The sequence below is a fragment of the Siphateles boraxobius genome, unplaced genomic scaffold (assembly GCF_051911475.1).
Source record: "Siphateles boraxobius isolate OS27281-9 unplaced genomic scaffold, OSU_SipBor_1 73, whole genome shotgun sequence".
NCBI classification, from domain to species: Eukaryota; Metazoa; Chordata; class Actinopteri; order Cypriniformes; family Leuciscidae; genus Siphateles; species Siphateles boraxobius.
In genome coordinates, this window is record NW_027509201.1 from 1,323,620 (window position 1) to 1,345,000 (window position 21,381).

Below are 21,381 nucleotides of genomic sequence, written 5' to 3' on the forward strand. Positions count from 1 at the left end.
CCGGATCCTGAGTCGATCGGTGGGTTCAGGGGTTGTGTGTTACTGGGATGTGGACTGGGTTCGTAGTGTAGGTGCTTGTGAGTCCGTATCTTGCAGGAACATCATTCGGAAGAAACACGGTGAGGAGTCTGATCAGTCATGGAAATTATTCTCCTTTCAAAGATGTTTAATCAGGAACAAAAGCGTGGAGATGAAACTCCCGGGACTGTCCTGTGTCAAAAGTATTCACATTCATTACTCAGGTAGAAGTATAGATACTAGGGTTTAAAAAGACCTCTGTAGAAGCTGAAGTATCAACCCAAGCTTTTTACTCAGGTAAAAGTGTAAAAGTACTGGTTTCAAACTACTTAAAGTATTAAAGTAAAAGTAATGTAAGGAAAAAAAAGCAAGCTTAGGCTTTTGGTCTATAGTGCACTACCACCTCCTCAAAAAAAAAACATTTTTCTAAAGGCCATAATGACTATAATGTTATATTAAAATGTTAATGTTGAAATATTTGGGATGCACTAGGCTCCCTGTTTCAGCCGCATATATGCCCATTGAAAATGAACGCAGTTTGGTACAATGCAAATACAATAAAGAACCATATATGTGTTTCATGGAGCGGCAGATATGATGACTAGTTACAAGTATTGTAATGGTGCAAAAAGTCAAACTTCAGAGGCATGTTATCGATAATCTTTATTGGAATGTAAATGTACATAAGCTGCAGGAATCTGAGGGCAACGGACAAGAAAACTGGTGTAACCAGAGCAGGCTCAGTAACTATTACTCTTATATACAATAAACATTAGTACGGTCAAAATTAATGATTAATCAAAAAATAAAAAATAACTCCTAATCCTGATTGATACCTTCCTGGTATGTAATTGAATAATTGAACGATGACAAGCCGGAATGAAATAGGAGTAACGAGGCTATTTTTACATAAGATAATTGTGAGAACATGTAAGGAGTAGAAGTCAAAAGTCGGCTGAAAAAGAATTACTCCAGTAAAGTATAGATACCCAGAATTTCTACTGAAGTATTTGTACTTCGTTACTTGACACCTGTGAATAGGAGTGTGTGTGGAATACAGTAGGAGTGTGTGTGGAATAGGAGTGTGTGTGGAATACAGTAGGAGTGTGTGTGGAATAGGAGTGTGTGTGGAATACAGTAGGAGTGTGTGTGGAATACAGTAGGAGTGTGTGTGGAATACAGTAGGAGTGTGTGTGGAATAGGAGTGTGTGTGGAATAGGAGTGTGTGTGGAATACAGTAGGAGTGTGTGTGGAATAGGAGTGTGTGTGGAATAGGAGTGTGTGTGGAATACAGTAGGAGTGTGTGTGGAATACAGTAGGAGTGTGTGTGGAATAGGAGTGTGTGTGGAATACAGTAGGAGTGTGTGTGGAATACAGTAGGAGTGTGTGTGGAATACAGTAGGAGTGTGTGTGGAATACAGTAGGAGTGTGTGTGGAATAGGAGTGTGTGTGGAATACAGTAGGAGTGTGTGTGGAATACAGTAGGAGTGTGTGTGGAATACAGTAGGAATGTGTGTGGAATAGGAGTGTGTGTGGAATACAGTAGGAGTGTGTGTGGAATACAGTAGGAGTGTGTGTGGAATACAGTAGGAGTGTGTGTGGAATACAGTAGGAGTGTGTGTGGAATAGGAGTGTGTGTGGAATACAGTAGGAGTGTGTGTGGAATACAGTAGGAGTGTGTGTGGAATACAGTAGGAGTGTGTGTGGAATACAGTAGGAGTGTGTGTGGAATACAGTAAGAGTGTGTGTGGAATACAGTAGGAGTGTGTGTGGAATACAGTAGGAGTGTGTGTGGAATACAGTAGGAGTGTGTGTGGAATACAGTAAGAGTGTGTGTGGAATAGGAGTGTGTGTGGAATAGGAGTGTGTGTGGAATACAGTAGGAGTGTGTGTGGAATACAGTAGGAGTGTGTGTGGAATAGGAGTGTGTGTGGAATAGGAGTGTGTGTGGAATACAGTAGGAGTGTGTGTGGAATACAGTAGGAGTGTGTGTGAAATACAGTAGGAGTGTGTGTGTAATACAGTAGGAGTGTGTGTGGAATAGGAGTGTGTGTGGATGGAATAGGAGTGTGTGTGGATGGAATAGGAGTGTGTGGAATAGGAGTGAGTGTGTGTGGATGGAATAGGAGTGTGTGTGGATGGAATAGGAGTGTGTGTGGATGGAATAGGAGTGTGTGTGGATGGAATAGGAGTGTGTGGAATAGGAGTGAGTGTGTGTGGATGGAATAGGAGTGTGTGTGGATGGAATAGGAGTGTGTGTGGATGGAATAGGAGTGTGTGTGGATGGATTAGGAGTGAGTGTGTGTGGATGGAATAGGAGTGTGTGTGTGGATGGAATAGGAGTGTGTGTGGATGGAATAGGAGTGTGTGTGGATGGAATAGGAGTGTGTGGAATAGGAGTGAGTGTGGAATAGGAGTGAGTGTGGATGGAATAGGAGTGTGTGTGGATGGAATAGGAGTGTGTGTGGATGGAATAGGAGTGTGTGTGGATGGAATAGGAGTGTGTGGAATAGGAGTGAGTGTGTGTGGATGGAATAGGAGTGTGTGTGGATGGAATAGGAGTGTGTGTGGAATAGGTGTGGAATAGGAGTGTGTGTGGATGGAATAGGAGTGTGTGTGGATGGAATAGGAGTGTGTGTGGATGGAATAGGAGTGTGTGTGGATGGAATAGGAGTGTGTGGAATAGGAGTGTGTGTGGAATAGGAGTGAGTGTGTGTGGATGGAATAGGAGTGTGTGTGGATGGAATAGGAGTGTGTGTGGATGGAATAGGAGTGTGTGTGGAATAGGTGTGGAATAGGAGTGTGTGTGGATGGAATAGGAGTGTGTGTGGATGGAATAGGAGTGTGTGTGGAATAGGTGTGGAATAGGAGTGTGTGTGGAATAGGTGTGGAATAGGAGTGTGTGTGGATGGAATAGGAGTGTGTGTGGATGGAATAGGAGTGTGTGTGGAATAGGTGTGGAATAGGAGTGTGTGTGGAATAGGTGTGGAATAGGAGTGTGTGTGGATGGAATAGGAGTGTGTGTTGATGGAATAGGTGTGGAATAGGAGTGTGTGTGGAATAGGTGTGGAATAGGAGTGTGTGTGGAATAGGTGTGGAATAGGAGTGTGTGTGGATGGAATAGGAGTGTGTGTGGATGGAATAGGAGTGTGTGTGGATGGAATAGGAGTGTGTGTGGAATAGGTGTGGAATAGGAGTGTGTGTGGATGGAATAGGAGTGTGTGTGGATGGAATAGGAGTGTGTGTGGAATAGGTGTGGAATAGGAGTCTGTGTGGAATAGGTGTGGAATAGGAGTGTGTGTGGATGGAATAGGAGTGTGTGTGGATGGAATAGGAGTGTGTGTGGAATAGGTGTGGAATAGGAGTGTGTGTGGATGGAATAGGAGTGTGTGTGGAATAGGTGTGGAATAGGAGTGTGTGTGGATGGAATAGGAGTGTGTGTGGATGGAATAGGAGTGTGTGTGGATGGAATAGGAGTGTGTGTGGATGGATTAGGAGTGAGTGTGTGTGGATGGAATAGGAGTGTGTGTGTGGATGGAATAGGAGTGTGTGTGGATGGAATAGGAGTGTGTGTGGATGGATTAGGAGTGAGTGTGTGTGGATGGAATAGGAGTGTGTGTGTGGATGGAATAGGAGTGTGTGTGGATGGAATAGGAGTGTGTGTGGATGGAATAGGAGTGTGTGTGGAATAGGTGTGGAATAGGAGTGTGTGTGGATGGAATAGGAGTGTGTGTGGATGGAATAGGAGTGTGTGTGGATGGAATAGGAGTGTGTGTGGATGGAATAGCAGTGTGTGTGGATCACAGTGCAGGGATTCAGACACTATGATCCTCATTCACAGAGTCCACACTACATTCACTCAATCTCTCTATCCTGGGCTTTTACAAAGTAAATACACAGATACGGTCAAATTGTGTCACCTCAGAGATTCAGTAAAATACTGCCAGATATAAACTCACTGTATAGTGTAAGAGAACTGATAATTATCGCTGCAAATGTGACTGGGGTTTTTACATAAACATACAGTTTTGTTTTATACCACGTCTTTTATAGGCCATCTGGATTTAAGAGAGATGAAAACGAGGTGGTGAGGGATAGACTTGTATAAAAAGGTTCTATTGTTTCACTTAAACTAAATCTGTATTTACTGATGTTTAATTTATCCCTGAAAACCATATTGATAATTATGAAACAATTGGTAAATGAATAGCCTACATTTCAATGTAATGTAATAATGTACTGTCCAAGATTATTTCTGTTTTATCACGAAACTCTCTGTATCTGAATATAAACTGAAGAAAAATTATAGATAAATTACTCATTAATATGAATTGTAAAAAAGAAAATAAATTATTTTTTATGGAATGATCTATTTTTACAATTGATTACTTTATTCATGTAATATTTTTTTACCTAGTTAGAAAGACTGCATTTGTTCAATGTTTAAGATCTTTTATAACTAGAAATACAAATTAAACCCTAGATATCTGTTATCACGGGGTATTTTACCATGGCTGTAGTTTTTCTCACCTGATTTATGAATGTTCATACTGTATTTGCCACAAGGCGGCAGAGTTTACCCATTTCTGTTGTTCCTTATTTCCCTAAAGACCCATAAAGAGCTGAGATCAGATGAGGCACATAAAGTCTCAGTGAATCTCATATTTTTGTGTCCATCAGACTTTTAGATGGTTACAAACATCAGTCCAGTTAATATTCTGTCATTCCATATTTAAAACACCCACATTGTCTGAAATTAATATGTTGTATTTTTATAAGTAAATAGGCCTACCTGTTATTGTACATCAGCAGATGGTGAAAAATCAAACATTTAAGCGTATAACCAACAGCGGGAAAAATAAGCAAAATAACACCTTATTTGAGAATATTTACAAATACAACAATGTGTAAAATGCAAACAGGCTTTTATTTTGATCAATTTAAATAATATCTTGCAGGCCATGACCCTGTGCATGTGACAAAGTTAAGCTGTAGGATTGCAGATGACATTCCCATGATGCATCGGCCAGAATAAACATGCCGAGAGTCGCTGGCATTGGGTTTATTTCAGTACGAACAGACAGTCTGATCAGAAGTGATGAGAAAGAACATGCATAGATGTGCAACTTGATTCATAAAGATCAGGTCGAAATGCAGAAACTCGTCCCAGATCCAAAAGCAAAAAAAAAAAAACATTTTCAAATTTCATTTGAAACATTCCTCCGAAGAACTGTGACTCCAGTCACAATGAAATCCAGAGTACTGTACCTTTTTAAAAGTCAGATAAAACCATCATATTCAAAGTTAGCTGGTTTTCCAGGAACTGTGGTTGAATTCTGCTGAGTTTTAAATCTCTATTAATTCAATCCTCGTCTCCTTCTCTCGCTGCGTCTCGGACACCCGCTGCCTTTCCCGAATCCCTCTTCTTCTTTTTCCAGCGTGTAACCAGGAAAAGTCCGGATTAATGGCACTTTGATTAGCTTGGTTCAGACGGCGTGTTTAGCTCCACCTTCACTCCTTTTTCACCAGCACCTTCACAAAAAGAAAACCAGGAGGAAAGAATTGACCCTTTACATTTACCCTCAGAGTTTGACACCATTTCTATTTTAATTTAAAACTAAATAAGCACATGACGCCTTTTGTGAGGAAATTTAAGTCATTATTTCCTGATAATCTTCTATCCTCAAAGCCTTTAAATAATAAAGCTAAAAGTGACGTCCGGAGAGGATATTTGTTATTAATGACTCTACAAGTTTGATTCAACCATCAAAATATGAGTAAATTATTTTAAATAGGCTAAGGGAAGATAAAAACACTAAACTTGGTTAAGATATTTATCTGACAAAATGATTTGGCAGAGAGGCCAGGTAGAGCTACAGGTTTTATTTTACTATGCAAAAATAATAAAATAATGTAGATTTAAAAAAAGCTCACAGGAAAAAGCATACATTGACTACAACATAATCAGATATTAATATTTCGTTGGTTCTCTCTTGTTGTTGCATGTATTCTTAATTTCTTTGAATGACCGCCTGGCCAAAAATGATATCGGCATGTTTCATTGCACTTTTATTGAAAATAAAACAACTGACTCCAAGCACATCTACGCAATACGCTTAAAAAATATTCAACACATTTGAACCATCTGGTGCTCTTCGCTTGGCGGTCAAAAATGACTGAAAACATTTTTGGTCACACTTTATATTAGGGTCCGATTCTCATTATTAACTACGACTTTTACCTCAATAAACTCTTAATTACTGCTTATTAATAGTTAGTAAGGTAGTTGTTAAGTTTAGGTATTGGGTGATTAAGGGATGTAGAATATGGTCATGCTATAATCTTTTGATGTAATATTTTGTATTTTTAGGGGATTTTATGGCACTAAATTATATTTATGCAGTAGTTATAATCTATTTAATCACTTAAACTTTCATAAATCTTGAATGCTTTGGATGCACAGACTGAAGTTTGGTCTTTTTTTAAAGACGACACTTGACAGATTATTGCCGAAGTGAAAAAAGTTTAAAAAAGAGAACTTAAAGTTCTATAATTTTATGTTTGTGATGAAAAATGAACAAACATACTATTTTAAATTTTTATATTAAATATATATTTTCCAAAACATGTTTTACTCTAAAACTGCGAGAAAATCAAAGCCATAAACCTAAACAAGTTGTGTTTCAAATTTGAGGTTGATATATTTTTTGACCGCGAACAATACAAGTGTTACTATTTTTTTCAGGAATATTTAACCTTTCTGAACCATGACCATGATTTTTTGTGTGTGTGATCAAACAACAAGTGCCAAAGCCTTTACCAAGTGTCATACCATTCCGATAAAGTAAAAAAATTAAAAATTACAGAAGAGCATCAGGGGCCGGTTTCACAAAGCTATTTTAGACCGGTCTATAAAATTTGCTCATAGACTGTTTCACAAAAATAAAGACTGACTTAATCTTGACCAAAAAAATTAGACACCTTAACCCAGGCTAACTCAGGTCTAAGACTCTGTTACCTTGGCAACCCAGAAGTAACAACCAGTTACATTACAAACAGCCAAAAGAAAAGGGAAAATGGCTCATAATTTGTGGTTTGCTGACGACGTTATGGAGAGAGCTATGAGAAAGGAAAGGGTTTTAGGATATTTCCTCTTAAATATTTCTTTTTTGGCATCTTGTACGATGTTTTTGTATCTTTTCTGTACGTCTTTACCGCTCCGCTCAGCGGTTGGGTTAACGCTGTTAACTGTCGTATCTTTTTCCAAATTAAACATTTCTTCTTGATACTACATCCTCCGCTAAATTTCCCAAGTAAAATGTCCTTGTAACTGTTGAGCTCCTCCAACACACACATGTTTTCCGCTGGGGTAAACTGCACTGAGCGGTTGATTGTGCTTACTCGATCCGCCATGTTTTTCGACCCTTATTTTACCCAGAATGCATTGCAGTGTAGTCCTACTTAAGATAGTCAGAGTCTTAAGTGCTTTGTGCAACCGTCTGATTTAGATGTCTGTCTGAAGTCTGACTATCTACTATATCTAAGCCATAGTCAAAGTCTATCTTTGTGAAACCGGTTAATAATATTAAAGATAGGGATGGCGAAAACTAAAAATTTTCTTGACCGACCACCGAGCCTCGTTAGCCGGTTGAAACCGGTTAACCGATTAGTTTAAAATATGCCATGCTATTTGAAATAACAGCCATTTCGAGGCGCGCCTGCAATTTCGCAACTCTGTCGCATCTCTCTCTGCCTCCCGCTCACACACACACACACACACACACACACACTGCCCCGACGCCGCGCTTCCACTCACGTCACTTTTTTAAAATCCCATACAGCGCGAAACATGAGTCCCGCAAACGCGGCGCCGAGGAGCTTGTATGTAATCGGAGGACAAATGGCTCTTTAGTTTTGAAATGGTTTGGGTACAAGGTGATCGCGTTGAAAATAAAGGCGTTAGTCTAGCGTTAGAAGCTCATTTGAAACATTGCAGCGGCTCATTTAAGAAAATGACAGCTCCGAAGAGACGCCGCTTTAGTTTGAGGTAACGTTAGTGCTAACAATAATAAAGAAAGATGATGATCATCATCATCTTATCTGTTACCACTGAAATGTAGATGTAATGTATTTCTACAGTATTACTACTGTATTTAAGCACTGTATCACACAAGTTGCAACTTACTGTGTCATTCTTTTTGGTGAAATGGTCCCACACACTAACGTTACGTTTCTTTGCACGCTTCATCCTGCCGTCTGCCCTTGCTCTATAACCTCGAGTGTTTTAGCCTGTAGCCTTTACTTTTCGCAAACCTTGTGAGCGCACGAACCCAAACGCTGTGACCTCGCGCCAAATGTTTTTATTGGTTTATTAAGTACAAACAGGCGAGTTATGAAAAATTGAGTGTGAGGGATTTGTTCACTTCACACAAAAATATCTTGGAATGAGATGGCTAACTGTAGTAGCGTTTAGTACACTGTCTATAATAGCCTAATTTAGAGATCACTTTTTTTTAACCGACTACCGACAACTTAGATCGGTTAACGTTGAGACGGTCAACCATCGGTCAAACGGTCATCGGTTAGCATCCCTAATTAAAGACAGTTTTGATTTTCACACCAAATCATGTTCTCAGTTTGAATATTCAGGATAAAGACCAAGATTTGAAGGCGGAGAGGAAGATATTGTGAGAATCATTAATTTAATTTAAATCTGTTCCTCACACAAATCTATCATATGACTTCAGAAGACTTCACAGCTGTACAGACTAATCATACAAAAATGATATGGTCATTTTTGGAGCTCGACTATTTAAAAGATATTCTGCTCAAACATCCTCTTTAATAACAGCATACAGGTTTGGAACGACTTCAGGGTGAGAGTTTTTTATTTTGGGGTGAAATTACCTGTTAGGTACTTTTCTTTAGCTCTCGCCCGCTCATCAGCATCAAAATACCACACGGTAATGGCATATCTATAAACACAGGAGAGGTTTATGGGTTATGAAGGTGGAAAAAAAAGGACTAGACAAAGATGAAAACGCATGATGTGTGTGTGTTTGTGCGTGTACCTTGTAGCGTACGCAGGCTGGACCTCGTGAGGGTTTCGTCTGTCAGACCAGAATAAAAGCAAGCGGTCAAATTTGGGTTCGATGTCCGCAAACTGAGCTTTACCCTCTGGAAATATCCGCAGTATGCCTCCGTGATCCTAAACACACAGAATAAGATCAATCACTCATGAGCTTTACTATCACTTTATTATTAGACAAAAGGTACATCAAAAATACAATCTCAACTTACTGTATTTTGGCTCGAGAAAGCCTGACCAGAAAGTTTGAGTTAGTTTTAAGAGCTTGAAGATAGATGACTGCTAGGGTGTTTCTCTGTGGTTACCATGGTATTCTAGGTGGTTGTTACAGTGTTGTTATTCAGTTGCTATGGTTTTCTGGATGGTTGCTAGGCGTTTGCTAAGGTGTTCTGGATGGTTAAAAAATACAATCTCGACTTACTGTATTTTGGTTTAAGAAAAGCCTGACCAGAAAGTTTGAGTTAGTTTAAAGAGCTTGAAGATAGATGTCTTCTAGGGTGTTGCTATGCAGTTGCTAGGTTGTTTCTCTATGGTAACTTACTATGGTACTCTAGCTGCTTGCTACAGTGTTGCTATTCAGTTGCTATGGTTTTCTGGATGGTTGCTAGGCGTTTGCTAGGGTGTTCTGGGTAGTTAAAAAATACCGTTACTATGCAGTTGCAAGCTTGTTGCTAATCAGTTGCTATTGTTTTCTGAATGGTTGCTAGGGTGTTCAGGGTGGTTGCTAGGGTGTTGCTTTACATAACTAATGTTAACAAATGAGACCTTATTGTAAAATGTTCCCTCTGAAACAATAAATCACCCCTTTTCAAATAAATGTGATTTGCCTCTGATGCCATTATGAATCATAAACTTGCACGATATCATGCTAACGTGACTACTGACAATACATTCGACTCAGCAGTGCGTGACTGGAGCTTTTTTAGTGATAATCATAAATTCCCTTAGTGAAAATAACAGCGCGACACAAACAATGAGAGGCCAGGTCTGGAGGAGGTTAGGATAGGAAACACAGCCTTCCTGAACAGGGATGAGAGGAAGAGACCACATGCTGGATAAAGACCTGTACGGAGAATAAGGACCGTTCACACGAACGACACGCGGCTCACACACACACACACACACTGCTCTCTCTCTCTAGGGAGCTGAGCACACACTTTATACTGCTCACCGATGCATGCGCATTCAAGCACAAAACTGCAAAATCATCAGGGAAGTACACTTTAAAATGCTGTGATGTCAGCAGTTTTTTTCTACACTGGTAACATCTAAATAAACTTGTTTTATTCAAGTCAAAAACATTATTTAACATCAGTGAACCAACGTACACTACAGTTTAAAAGTTTTAGGTCTGTAAGATCTTTTGGTAAAACTTTACAATAAGGTTCATCAGTTAACATTAGTTAATGTATTAACTAGCGAGCAATACATTTGTTACAGTATTTGTTTATCTTTATTAATGTTAGTTGGTTTTGTAATGTTTGTTCATGTTAGTTCACAGTGCATTAACTAATGTAAAGAAGACTTTAATAAAGTATTAGTAAATGTTGAAATTAGTGCTGGGTACACACCAAAAAAGTTTTTACATCTTATAAGATTTTCAAAATGTGATAGACCACAAACACGAGGACAAAAAATCCTAGATTTAACCGTTTTGCTCCTATAGTGTGACACAGACAGCACAGCACACACGAACAGATTTTCAACCAGATGCTGCGTCCCAATTCGCATACTCTCCGTCCTAAATAGTATTCGAAAATAGAATTAGTACGTCCCAAATCGTAGTATGTTGAAGTGAGTGTTTCAAAGATACCCGGATGTTCTACTATTTCCGGTCAGAATCCGAAGTGCAGATCGGTGCGGGCTGATATTGCCCACAACCCATCGCGCGTTGGACGAAGATTCGGTTAGAACTACAAAAACGAGTGGAAAGTGTTAAAAAACTACAGACATGGAGGACGCGCGCGTCCCGCGGCTATGAAGAGAGGTTTAGATAAAGAGGTTTGAGTGATTAATTATCAGTATCTAACCTGGCGAAAAGGAATCTATTCAGTGTTGTCCACATTATAGCATCTGCAGCATTGTGAACTTTTGTAAAGATAAGTTTAGCCATTACCTTTTAAACGCATCATATTCAAATTGCAAACAGGAGAGTATCCGCGTGAAAGAACCACGACTGGCAGATGAACGTGAAATTTAACGTGAAATCTTCAAATTAGATTGAATTGAGGATTTTAACTGTGATGAGATGATTGACAGGGCAGTTTACGGTGACAGGATGCACGCAGCACGCGACAGAGCTGTCCATTATAGATGACGTGATAGTATGTCCCAAAGCTTGCCTACTCTTTAGCTACACACTCAAAAGTATGTACTTTTTCTTAACAAAAAGAGTACATACTTTTAGGGCGTAGTATAAGTAAGCGAATTGGGACGCAGCAAGAGTCTCGAATGTGAACACAGGTAATCTCGCAAAATCTCGTGAGACTTCAGAATAAGCGTAGCGTACTATATGCAGGAAGAAATTTTAAAACAGCCTTTAAAATGTATTTAAAGTCTGTAAAGTTTTGTTTTTTTAAATCGAAAAGCCCAAAGATCTGTATCTCTGCTAAATGAATTTAACATATGTTTGTGAGGCCCTTTATTTTTAAGTTTCTTTTTTTTTTCTTTGTTTCTTTTATTTAAATTATTGTTGTTTCAAGTTATACTTACCAAATGTGAAAATGTGTAAAAGAAATGTGTCAAGAACTTGATATTGAATTCTGTCATTTTTAAAATTCAATGAAAAAAAAAAACTGCATTTGTTATGCTTCCGTCTTCCATCATCACGCTTTCTGATTGGATATTGTTTCGTTTCACGTGATAATCTCCAGAGCGAGCGCACGTTTGTCCTCGGGATTCCCCCCACACATCAGGATTTCTGATTCTCGATCGGGGCGGCTCCGGCGTTCTTCCGAGCAGGTTCGGACACTCGTAACACACCTCACACCAAGGGAAAATCTGATAAAATAATCTGTAGAACCATCAAGATAATCGGGACATATCTAGGATTGTCGGAAAGGGGGAAATCGGCCCAAAATCAGCCCGATTATCTTTTGGTGTGTACCCAACATAACATGAACCAAGATTAAGTGCAGTTCATTATTAGTTCATGCTAACTAATGTTAACTAATGAACCTTATTGTAAGTGTTACTGATTCTTTTTTTGTTTATTCTAAGCAAGGACACATTCAATTGTTCAAAAGTGACAGTAAAGTTTTCTTGTCTCCGTTTCTATTCACCCTCTATACCTCAGACTTCAGTTACGACTCGAAGTCATGCCTCGTCCAGAAGTTTAGTCGAGTCAGTGTGGTTGGTTGCATTGAGGGCAAGAGATGAAATATAGAGATCTGGTCAACAGTTTTGTGAAGTGGTGTGGAGTGAACCATCTACAAATAAATGTAACTAAAACAAAAGAATTGGTAATTGATTTTAGAAGGGAAAAAGACCATCCGTCTTCTATTTCTATTCACGGCAGAGACATTGAGACAGTGGACTCCTATCTGTGTTTGGGGATCCACATAGACGACAGACTTCGTGATAATCGAATGTACCCAGTTTTAACGTTAGTTTTAGTTTAACCACAGATTAGCTTATAACGCTAGTGTTTGGGGCATCGAATAAGTAAAAATAAAAATCACTAATTAATACCACTAACAAGGCTCAAAATAGCCCCATGGTGGTTCCACTGATCGAGACTGTTTTCCAAAGATGGCTCCTGCTTGTAAACATGAAGTGTACTGTCTTTATAAAGTATCTCCTTATTAAACTGTCTGTACACTTACACAGTTCTCAATGCTTCGGTTTGCAGGTAGAGACCCTCATTATGCTACCGTGTTAGTCTGGGGCTAAATTTATTTTATAAATTTATTTTAATTATTTTATTTTACTCTTATGTATATAGTTTTAAATGTATAAATGCTTGTTATTTCAATATTTTTTCTGATATGGCATCCTTCAAATATGTCACATAATAATATTGTTTTTAATAAATTACAAAATGTTACATAATTCTTAATGGGATGGTTAATGTCACAATCAAATTTGGTTTGTCAACTTTAACCATTACAGGAGTTGAGTGTATGTATGTATATATATATATATATATACACACACACACACACACACACACACACACAGTATCTCACAAAAGTGGGTACACCCCTCACATTTCAGCAAACATTTTAGTATATCTACTCAAGGGACAATGCTATAGAAATGAAACTTGGATATATTTAGAGTAGTCAATGTGCTGCTTGTATAGCAGTATATATTTACTGAAAATCAACACACAGCCATTATTGTCAAAATAGCTGGCAAAAAAAGTGAGTACACCCTAAGGGAACATGTCAAAACTGTGTCCAAAGTGTCATTATTTTGTGTGAGCGCCGATGTTAACTAAGTTAGCACTGCCTTAATCCTCCTAGGCCACCAGAGATGCACAGGTTATTGCTGGGATCCTCTTCCACTCCTCCATAATGACATCACGGCGCTGCTGGATGTTAGTCACATGGTTCTTCAGCTTGAGGATCACCACAGGTGCTCAATAGGGTTCAGGTCTGGAGACATACTTGGCCACTCCATCATCATTGGCGGTGTGTTTGGTGTCGTTATCATGCCGTTCGGCAGGGGTGTAGTGGGACCAAATCTACCGGGAAATTTCGTGGGAGGGTGTGGGTATTTTTTGGCAAAAATTAGCAAGAACCCTTGCAAAACTATTTTAAATAGATTAAGAAAGCCACCACTAATGCTCACATCTATGGTTAGATTGATTTGTTTAGATCCAGTGAAGTCGTGTCCCACCACATTTTCCTCATGATCGATATTGTCCCCCACCACTTTTTGAAACATTGAGGCACGGATGTACCTAATACAAATAAATAAAACACCTACAGTTAAATAGCAGAGCATTCATTTAGTTCGCTATTAAATAAAAGAGATCTAGCGCTAAAATGTGTTGTTTTTGAACTCAAGCTGAGCGCTCGTTGCCGCGGCGATCGGTTGTCATGGATACAGTGTTCTCTGTGCCGCGCGCAGTCTTCACTCGGACGCGCGCTTCAATCTATCGCCGTTGTGGAGAATCACTATTCATTCTGGTGAAATCACAAAATAAAATGCACACAAACGTGTCCCTGCTTGATATAGACTGTAACCACTGATGAACATATGCAGTTTTGATGAGAAAAAAAAAAACCTATACGAGTCCGCATTAGAACCCGTAACCTCTGACACGCTTGGCACAAGATCTACCACTAGAGCATTTAAGAACTCAAATAAAAATTGCGGATTGATACAAAATTGCCAAAAGATACACAAATTTGTATGGTCCTGTCAAGCAGATAAAAACATGAAAATGATGAATATGACATGTGGCTTTGCATGGTTAAACAATACAGCTATTATCACTTAGGGTGTACTCACTTTTGTAGCCGGCTATTTTGACAATAATGGCTGTGTGTTGATGTATTTTCAGTAAATATATACTGCTATACAAGCAGCACATTGACTACTCTTTATATATCCAAGTTTCATTTCTATAGCATTGTCCCTTGAGAAGATACACTAAAATGTTTGCTGAAATGTGAGGGGTGTGTGTGTGTGTGTGTGTGTGTATATATATATTCTCATCTCCTGTAAAGGTTAAAGTTGACAAACCAAATTTGATAGTGACATTAACTATCCCATTAAGAATTATGTAACATTTTGTAATTTTTAAAAAACAATATTAATATGTGACATATTTGAATGATACCATATCATTTATGTATAACATTTATACATTTAAAAAAATATGATTTTTTTAATACGAGGATATTGCATATGTTGCTAAAATGTTTTTAGTATATACTAAAATGTTTGCTGAAATGTGAGAGGTAAACTCACTTTCGTGTATTTCACAAATAAAATATTAACTTATTAAATTACATAAACTGGAAATGAGTATATGTAATTGAAAGGGGGAAAAATATATCTTAAAGCAAATTCAAGATCCATAATATCTGTAGTTGCATAGGAGCAACTAACTATAAGTATTATCTTTGCTATGCAACATAATTTGTGCTTTCTGAAAATCTATTCTTGAAAAACACCATCAGAGGAAAACAGGACCAGGGCAGCAGATTAGAGTCAAAACCAAGCAACTAAAGGTAAATATTGTGGATTTTATGTACGAAATAGAACTATAGTCAACGTGCATGGTATACAAAAACATTGTGCGACAGGACATTTATGCACTCTTTAAAAAACATATTTATAAGGTATAAAGCATTAATTGCATGACTCATGCATGCGAGTGGTTTTCCAGTGTAATGAGTCTCGTGGCTCATTTCCCTGACTCGGTAAGCGCTTTCAGTAACTCTCCTCCTGGTTTTCTCTGGAGATTACAATCTCTGAGGTTAATGGGATTAGGCAGAAATGAAGCAGGCCGACTGGCACGTATACAGTCGCTCGCCATTCATGCCCACTGTCAGAGTCATGCCAACTTTCTATAGCGCTTATACAGAATAAGGCATGCTTTAAACATGGCAAAGCCAGACAATCTTTCATATCAAACTCTTCAGAATAGGATCTAATGGTATTGGGATGGATGAATCACTGTAGGTATATGCGTCTTTCTGGTCTTCTGTGCACTTGCATTTATATATATACCTCATTATTTTCATAATTGTTTAAAATATATATATATATATATTATTTTCTTATTATTTTTCTTATTATTTTTTCTCTGTTTTGATTATTGTTATCTGCATTGTAACCCGCTCTATCAATGTATTCCTTTTGTATAATTTTTTGTTATATTTTATGTATCATAAAAAAAAGAAAAGAAGAAAGAATAGGATGCAATGAATTACAGATGATTCACTTACTTTGGCATCCCAATTCTTATTAAGGTAATATATGCATGTGACGCATCTCCCATCGCCATTTGGGTTGTCCACATGACGCACATATCCAGTGCCTTTAGCCGGGTAACACGCCACCATTGCCTGTCAACAAAACAGAGAAAATAGACAGAATTTTGATATGCAAGCATCAGTATTTGAAATTATTCATTAATGAAAATCATTAATGAAATAGTTACAATAGATTGTGTGCCCCTAATAACACAAACTCTTAAAGGGATAGTTCACCCAAACAATTATCCCATGATTTACACACACTCAAATCATCCTAGGTGTATATGACATTCTTCTTTCAGACGAATACAATCAGAGTTATATTAAAAAGTGTCCTGGCTCATCCAAGCTTTATAATGGCAGTGAATGGCTGTTTCTGTTTGGAAGTCCATAAAGTGCATCTATCCATCAAAAAAGTGCATTTATCCATCATAAAAGTGCATTTATCCATCATAAAAGTGCATTTATCCATCATAAAAGTGCATCTATCCATCATAAAAGTGCATCTATACATGATAAAAGTGCATCTATCCATCATAAAAGTGCATCAATCCATCATACAAGTGCATCTATCCATCATAAAAGTGCATCTATCCGTGATAAAAGTGCATCTATCCATCATAAAAGTGCATCTATACATGATAAAAGTGCATCTATCCATCATAAAAGTGCATCTATCCATCATAAAAGTGCATCAATCCATCATAAAAGTGCATCAATCCATCATAAAAGTGCATCTATCCATCATAAAAGTGCATCTATCCATCATAAAAGTGCATCTATCCATCATAAAAGTGCATCAATCCATCATAAAAGTGCATCTATACATGATAAAAGTGCATCTATCCATCATAAAAGTGCATCAATCCATCATAAAAGTGCATCAATCCATCATAAAAGTGCATCTATCCATCATAAAAGTGCATCTATCCATCATAAAAGTGCATCTATCCATTATAAAAGTGCATCTATCCATCATAAAAGTGTATCAATCCATCATAAAAGTCCATCAATCCTTCATAAAAGTGCATCTATCCATGATAAAAAGACATCTATCCATCATAAAAGTGCATCTATCCATCATAAAAGTGCATCAATCCATCATAAAAGTGCATAAAAATACGGATTCCACTTACGCCTAAAGCGCAACTTACGCAACTTGTGATGTCAGCAGGAGCGTACAGTAGTGTGTCGTGACTCATGGCGTAGCGTAAATATCAGCAGTTCGTCGCATTACTCGCATAAGTTGTGCTTTAGACTTAAGTTGAATCCGTATGTTCGTTTTGCCGAAAGCTAGTTATTTTATATTATAAATAATATTTTATATTAAAATAATATTTTATATTATTAACCCACCAGAGCCGTGTGGAGCACTTTTATGATGGATAAATGCACTTTTATGATGGATAAATGCACTTTTATGATGGATAGATGCACTTTCATGATGGATAGATGCACTTTTATGATGGATAAATGCACTTTCATGATGGATAGATGCACTTTTATGATGGATAAATGCACTTTTATGATGGATAAATGCACTTTTATGATGGATAGATGCACTTGTATGATGGATAAATGCACTTGTATGATGGATAAATGCACTTTTTATGATGGATAGATGCACTTGTATGATGGATAGATGCACTTTTATGATGGATAAATGCACTTTTATGATGGATAGATGCACTTGTATGATGGATAAATGCACTTGTATGATGGATAAATGCACTTGTATGATGGATAAATGCACTTGTATGATGGATAAATGCACTTTTATGATGGATAGATGCACTTTTATGATGGATAGATGCACTTGTATGATGGATAAATGCACTTATATGATGGATAAATGCACTTTTATGATGGATAAATGCACTTTTATGATGGATAAATGCACTTGTATGATGGATAAATGCACTTTTATGATGGATAGATGCACATTTATGATGGATAAATGCAGTTGTATGATGGATAAATTAACTTTTATGATGGATACATGCACTTTTATGATGGATAGATGCACTCTTATGATGGACAGATGCACTTTTATGATGGATAGATGCACTTGTATGATGGACAGATGCACTTTTATGATGGATAAATGCACTTGTATGATGGATAGATGCACTTGTATGATGGATAAATGCACTTGTATGATGGATAAATGCACTTGTATTATGGATAAATGCACTTTTATGATGGATAAATGCACTTTTATGATGGATAGATGCACTTGTATGATGGATAAATGCACTTTTATGACGGATAAATGCACTTGTATGATGGATAAATGCACTTTTATGATGGATAGATGCACTTGTATGATGGATAAATGCACTTGTATGATGGATAAATGCACTTTTATGATGGATAGATGCAATTTTGTGATGGATAGATGCACTTGTATGATGGATAAATGCACTTTTATGATGGATAAATGCACTTTTATGATGGATAGATGCACTTGTATGATGGATAGATGCACTTGTATGATGGATAAATGCACTTGTATGATGGATAAATGCACTTGTATGATGGATAAATGCACTTTTATGATGGATAGATGCACTTGTATGATGGATAAATGCACTTTTATGACGGATAAATGCACTTGTATGATGGATAAATGCACTTTTATGATGGATAGATGCACTTGTATGATGGATAAATGCACTTGTATGATGGATAAATGCACTTGTATGATGATAAATGCACTTTTATGATGGATAGATGCACTTTTATGATGATAAATGCACTTTTATGATGGATAAATGCACTTTTATGATGATAAATGCACTTTTATGATGGATAGATGCACTTTTATGATGGATAGATGCACTTTTATGATGGATAAATGCACTTTTATGATGGATAAATGCACTTGTATGATGGATAAATGCACTTTTATGATGGATAGATACACTTTTATGATGGATAGATGCACTTTTATGATGAATAAATGCACTTTTATGATGGATAGATGCACTTTTATGATGGATAAATGCACTTTTATGATGGATAAATGCACTTGTATGATGGATAAATGCACTTTTATGATGGATAGATACACTTTTATGATGGATAGATGCACTTTTATGATGGATAAATGCACTTTTATGATGGATAGATGCACTTGTATGATGGATAAATGCACTTTTATGACGGATAAATGCACTTGTATGATGGATAAATGCACTTTTATGATGGATAGATGCACTTGTATGATGGATAAATGCACTTGTATGATGGATAAATGCACTTGTATGATGATAAATGCACTTTTATGATGGATAGATGCACTTTTATGATGATAAATGCACTTTTATGATGGATAAATGCACTTTTATGATGATAAATGCACTTTTATGATGGATAGATGCACTTTTATGATGGATAGATGCACTTTTATGATGGATAAATGCACTTTTATGATGGATAAATGCACTTTTATGATGGATAGATACACTTTTATGATGGATAGATGCACTTTTATGATGAATAAATGCACTTTTATGATGGATAGATGCACTTTTATGATGGATAAATGCACTTTTATGATGGATAAATGCACTTGTATGATGGATAAATGCACTTTTATGATGGATAGATACACTTTTATGATGGATAGATGCACTTTTATGATGGATAAATGCACTTTTATGATGGATAAATGCACTTTTATGATGGATAAATGCACTTGTATGATGGATAGATGCACTTGTATGATGGATAGATGCACTTGTATGATGGATAGATGCACTTGTATGATGGATAATTGCACTTTTATGACGGATAAATGCACTTTTATGACGGATAAATGCACTTTTATGATGGATAAATGCACTTTTATGACGGATAAATGCACTTGTATGATGATAGATGCACTTGTATGATGGATAAATGCACTTTTGTGATGGATAAATGCACTTTTGTGATGGATAAATGCACTTGTATGATGGATAGATGCACTTTTATGATGGATAAATGCAATTTTATGATTGATAAATGCACTTTTATGATGGATAAATGCACTTTTATGATGGATAAATGCACTTGTATGATGGATAGATGCACTTTTATGATGGATAAATGCACTTGTATGATGGATAGATGCACTTTTATGATGGATAGATACACTTTTTAGATAGATTGATGCACTTTTATGAAGGATTGATGCCCTTTTATGATGGATAGATGCACTTTTATCATGAATAGATGCACTTTTATCATGAATAGATGCACTTTTATGATGGATAGATGCACTTTTATCATGGATTGATGCACTTTTATGAAGGATTGATGCACTTTTATGATGGATTGATGCACTGGACTTTTATGGACAGAAACAGCCATTCACTGCCATTATAAAGCTTGGAAGAGCCAGGAGATTTTTTAATATAACTCTGATTGTATTCGTCTGAAAGAAGAATGTCATATACACATAATTTTCATTTTTGGGTGAACTATCCCTTTAAAATGTGGACTTCAGATGAAAGGGTTTAGATGACCCATGTGTCTGATGGGATGTGGTGTTTAGTTGAAACACTGGGTCAGATGTGATGATGTGAACGTGTTGAAAGGGATGTTTTCAGCCCAAATCAGCATTGTCAAAGTCTCACAACAGAAATGACGCAAGTTTTTCCACATTCTACACATATTATTATAGCAACAAACATCCCAGTCCTGCAGAATGAAAACATCCATCTCAGTTTCCTTCACTTCTGCTCTTATGTCCCTTGTTTACAATATGGAAGGATTTAAGATTGAGTGAACATTAATAAAAAACTTTTCTTGAGAACCCATGAAGGCATTTGATCAGATTTGCTTGAGTAAAAACACAAGACTTGGTTCTTAACAATTTTTATTTAAAAAAAAAAATTAACTCTTGGCTTACATGTTATCAGTTGATCTCACTATTACAAACCTGGACTAAGAAAGTCCTTAAAAAAGTGCTAACTTTTTTACTTTTTATAAAGTGAATAATTTCCCCTAAAATAATAATAATAAACAACTTTTTTAATTTAATAAATTACCAAAATGTATAAATATTTTACAATTTAAAAATATTTTAAATTATTAAAAATTCTTATTTTTTAATTATTTGGGTGAATAAAAAAAAACTAAATTCAATACAAACATTTAACAATAATATATATTTATATATATATATATATATATATATATATATATATACATATATATTTTTTTTAAGCCTGTACAGATACTACCAGAATGTAAAAATACTTTCATAATAATTTTGATAATATAATTAGTTTGATTTTAAATTATTAAAAATACACTTTTAATTTTTTTTTATATTAAAAAATAAGTATTCAA

At 36.6% G+C, this 21,381-nt stretch overlaps 1 protein-coding gene across 1 annotated transcript in view; it reads right to left on the reverse strand.

Annotated features, from left to right (window-relative positions):
* Positions 1-4,926: 4,926 nt before the first annotated feature.
* The window catches only part of egln1a (egl-9 family hypoxia-inducible factor 1a), a 32,400-nt gene continuing 15,945 nt past the window's right edge, over positions 4,927-21,381 (reverse strand). The window contains exons 2-5 of the mRNA XM_077217402.1: positions 16,012-16,131; positions 9,090-9,226; positions 8,926-8,993; positions 4,927-5,550 (exon numbers count right to left, since the gene is read on the reverse strand). Coding sequence (XP_077073517.1) covers positions 5,495-5,550; positions 8,926-8,993; positions 9,090-9,226; positions 16,012-16,131 — 381 coding nt within the window. The 3' untranslated portion in view covers positions 4,927-5,494. The remainder of the gene's footprint in view (positions 5,551-8,925; positions 8,994-9,089; positions 9,227-16,011; positions 16,132-21,381) is intronic.